Genomic DNA, 3,759 nt, shown 5'->3' with positions numbered 1-3,759 from the left:
ATATATATATATATATATATATATATATATATAATTTATATTATACATTATTACTGTTTTTATCATCATTTTATCATTAATTATTTCTTCAGAGAACGTTGACGGGTAAAATTAGACGCGACAGACGAGGTACCTAGACTGCCGCCGCGCGGCGCGGCGGTGGGGCCACTCACCGGCGGGCACGGGAACGGTGACAGTCTTCCTCTGCATGGTCGAGCCACGGCCCTGACACGTCTGACACGGGTGCGGCACATGCTGGGTGGTGCCGTGGCAACGACGACATGTGCTCTGCATCACAAACGGACCCGTACTCACCGTTTCCTGAAGCAGAACAGAGCGCGGCGATGACGACAAGTGAACGGGTAATTGCGATATAACCGCAGGGTTTCGTGTCGGAATCTATAATCTTAATTCAACAAATCGACGTCAATGATCAAGGTCAACGATCAGCATCAATGTCAACGATCAACATTAATGTCAATAATCAACATTAATGTCAACATTCGACATGAACAACAACAATCAGCATCAATCTAAGTCAACGATCAACTACCAACATCAACGAATCAGCATTCACGATCAACGTCAACGATGTCAGAACGCGTAACATCTACACAACGGAGCGTGACGCGGCGGAGCGTGACGAGGCGTATCGGGACGCGGCGGGGCGTGATGTGACGGAGGCGGTTACCATTCCCGTGCCGTTGCACTGCGGGCATTGCTCGACCTTTGTTCCCGAGGCGGCGCGCGAGCCCTTACACGTCGCACACGTGTCCAACACGTTGAGCGTGATGTCACGGTTGACGCCGCGGGCCGCCTGCTGGAAGCTGAGACTCATCGTCATCTGTGGAACGTGAGAGCGTCGGGTTAGTACGACTGTATTCAGTTCTAGTTTTTTATTAACAACGTCTATACTAGATTGTTGCATTATGTATATTATGCTATTATGTTATGTGTATAACAATTTTATACGTTGCAATCATACTAGATTGTTACATCATGTATATTATGTCATGTAAAACAGTTTTATACGTTGCATATATATTATATTGTTACATTATGTATAACATTACATTACATTACGTTACATTACATCTTGAAGATGTTTTATCATCTTTTAGGATACTTTCACCTGTGTGTGACTACATGTACGGTACTGATAAAACTGGCTACTTCATTACTAACATCATCCAAAGCAGTTTTGGTCTCACGTTCTCAAATCAATCAAGGTACTTTCATTCGATTCTGCACTTCCAAACACAGCTTCTAGACTACATTAAGATTTTACATGCAAACACAGGACTCGTTATAACTATCCCAGCTCGATTAGATACGATTGCCTTCGATGAGGGGCTGTTCCCTCTATCGCACCAACCTGCTGTGAAGGACCATCCGCGAAGCCGTAGTTCGAGAACGGATCCTGCTGCTGCTGGAAGCCCCTGGCCCCGCCCCGCTGACCTCCGAATCCGAGGTCGCCGAATATCTTCCTAAAGAGCTCCTCCGGGTCGATGCTCGACTGGAATCCCTGGAAGCCTCCGGGTCCCGCGCCGGCACCGGCTCCGAAGTCCCCTGCCGAGCCCCACGTGTCGTACTGCTTCCGCTTGCTCGCTTCGCCGAGTATCTGAGGAACAAGAGAACGTGCGGCCGTGAACGACTGCCTACGTGCCGGGTCAAAAATGAAATTTGTTTCGCAAGTGAGTAGAGGATTTAACTTTGTAAGTGCTTACTGCCAGAGGAAAAAGGCAAGCAGCAAATTTAATCATCCAGGCAGAATCTTTGGAGCTTATACTACTGCTCATAGGGTCTATGTCCCCCAGGGTACTGCCGGAACGCACCCTGGGTACGTTCCGTACCCTGGTAACTATTTGATATGGTTAGGGTTAGGGTTAGGGAGTAGGCGTAGGCGACTCCCTAGACTCGTTAGTGGAGTAGGCGAGGTACGGTCCGGCATATTAGATAGTACCAGGGTACGTTCCGGTATACCGGTCTGTACCCAGGGTACGTTCCGGCTGTACCCTGGGGGACATAGAGTCTACCCTCTCAGCTATACTACGGGTGTATAGGGAATTTCTCGGCAGCAAGAAGTATTTGCCACCAGCATTGGGATCAGGCAGCAAACTGACACCATGTAGGCAGCAAAACTGATATGATAAATGCTGCCTAAAACCCATCCACTGAACGGCTATACCTCATCATCAAACAGCTAGCCGTTTGCTATCAGCAAACAGATATAAGTTATCATCCTACAGTTGTGTGATAGCTATCACCTGCCATCGATGGTAACCTGGGTGACGTAATTACCTCGTACGCTTCTGATACTTCCTTGAATTTTCGAGAGGCATCTGGATCGTTTTTCGATGTGTCTGGATGATATTTTTTAGCTAGCTGGAAAAGAAATGTGCAAAAACAACAGGTAGAAGGCATGGTCATTGGTTGGAGATAATTTTGGAGGGAGATTCATCACGATGACGCATACACATTTGAACAACTTTATATTGTTGTGCCAAAGAATGGTTGACAAACTGGTTGTGTGTTACTCAATTGCATTGCAATATTGTAATGTATGAACAATCTACTTTTACATGATTGGAACTATATCTAGAGTGTTATATAGAAATTGGGAAACATTTAACATGAAATGTAACTTGTAACTAAATCTGTAACTGAATCCATACTTCATAATATGCTTTTTTCACATCTTTCTGCGGGGCATTTTTAGGAACGCCAAGAATTTTGTAGAAGTCTTTCTGTGAGTTATATCCGGATCCGTGAAACGTCCGAGAAATCTGCCACTTGTTGTGTGGAAACCTCTCTGAAAGATCAAAATAATAACCTGTGGATTACTTCTAAGTAAATCTGCATGGAGTCGGACCGAGGGTACTTAGAAATGTTGAGATGGTCTATGTCCCCCAGGGTACTGCCGGAACGTACCCTGGTACTATCTAATATGCCGGACCATACATCGGCTACTCCACTAACGAGTCTAGGGAGTCGCCTACGCCTACTCCGTAACCCTAACCATATCAGATAGTTACCAGGGTACGTTCCGGTATACCGGACCGTACCCAGGGTACGTTCCGGCAGTACCCTGGGGGACATAGACCTTATGAGGCTGTAAGGATTCGACTACAGGCTTCGACCCAGAATCCACGGCAAGCCAGGCAAGGCCACGGCTGCCGTCATATATAAGGACCGCCTGGGATCAACTGATTGGTGCTTCATTCTACCAGACGACCAGGACACCGACCGACGTAAGGATCAAACCCTTACAAGGCTATGAGCCTTAAAAACTGCAATGATCTAGACTAATGTGGTAATGGTTACACCACACCGTGACCATGCGGTAAGCTTTAGGTGAATGGGTTCGAGTCACTCTGTGATAAAACTCTGCAGAACCCAGGGCTACCTTCACTGCTATGTCAACGTGTGAACCCGTTACGAAGTCATTGACATTGATTCAATGATTGTGTGTGTATTAATCTATTAATAAGTATTAATAGTATTACTATTAGTAATACTATTAATATTATCAAGAGCGTATAAAGAAGTTTCTTTATACGCTCTTGATATTAATAATTAAACAAATTACAATATAGGGTACATTGCACATGCACCATCACATTAGAATATCCGGAATCACCTTGACTGCAAACTATCGTCGGTGCCAGCAGACTACTCCTGAGTCCCAATACATTTCCTTGGCTGTAACTCTGAGCACGGGTTCTGACTAAAATGACTGAAAACGACTTTAATTTGTTG

At 45.4% G+C, this 3,759-nt stretch overlaps 1 protein-coding gene across 1 annotated transcript in view; it reads right to left on the bottom strand.

Moving 5' to 3' along the window:
- The window catches only part of LOC106809904 (protein tumorous imaginal discs, mitochondrial-like), a 15,763-nt gene that overhangs the window by 9,299 nt on the left and 2,705 nt on the right, over positions 1-3,759 (bottom strand). The window contains exons 5-10 of the mRNA XM_014813142.1: positions 3,641-3,754; positions 2,676-2,812; positions 2,302-2,385; positions 1,376-1,621; positions 692-844; positions 174-321 (exon numbers count right to left, since the gene is read on the bottom strand). Of these exons, the coding sequence (XP_014668628.1) occupies positions 174-321; positions 692-844; positions 1,376-1,621; positions 2,302-2,385; positions 2,676-2,812; positions 3,641-3,754 (882 nt within the window). The remainder of the gene's footprint in view (positions 1-173; positions 322-691; positions 845-1,375; positions 1,622-2,301; positions 2,386-2,675; positions 2,813-3,640; positions 3,755-3,759) is intronic.

This window comes from Priapulus caudatus, unplaced genomic scaffold (genome assembly GCF_000485595.1).
Source record: "Priapulus caudatus unplaced genomic scaffold, Priapulus_caudatus-5.0.1 Scaffold395, whole genome shotgun sequence".
NCBI classification, from domain to species: Eukaryota; Metazoa; Priapulida; class Priapulimorpha; order Priapulimorphida; family Priapulidae; genus Priapulus; species Priapulus caudatus.
Note: the sequence above shows the minus strand (reverse complement) of the source record. Positions and strands in the feature narration are given on the sequence as shown.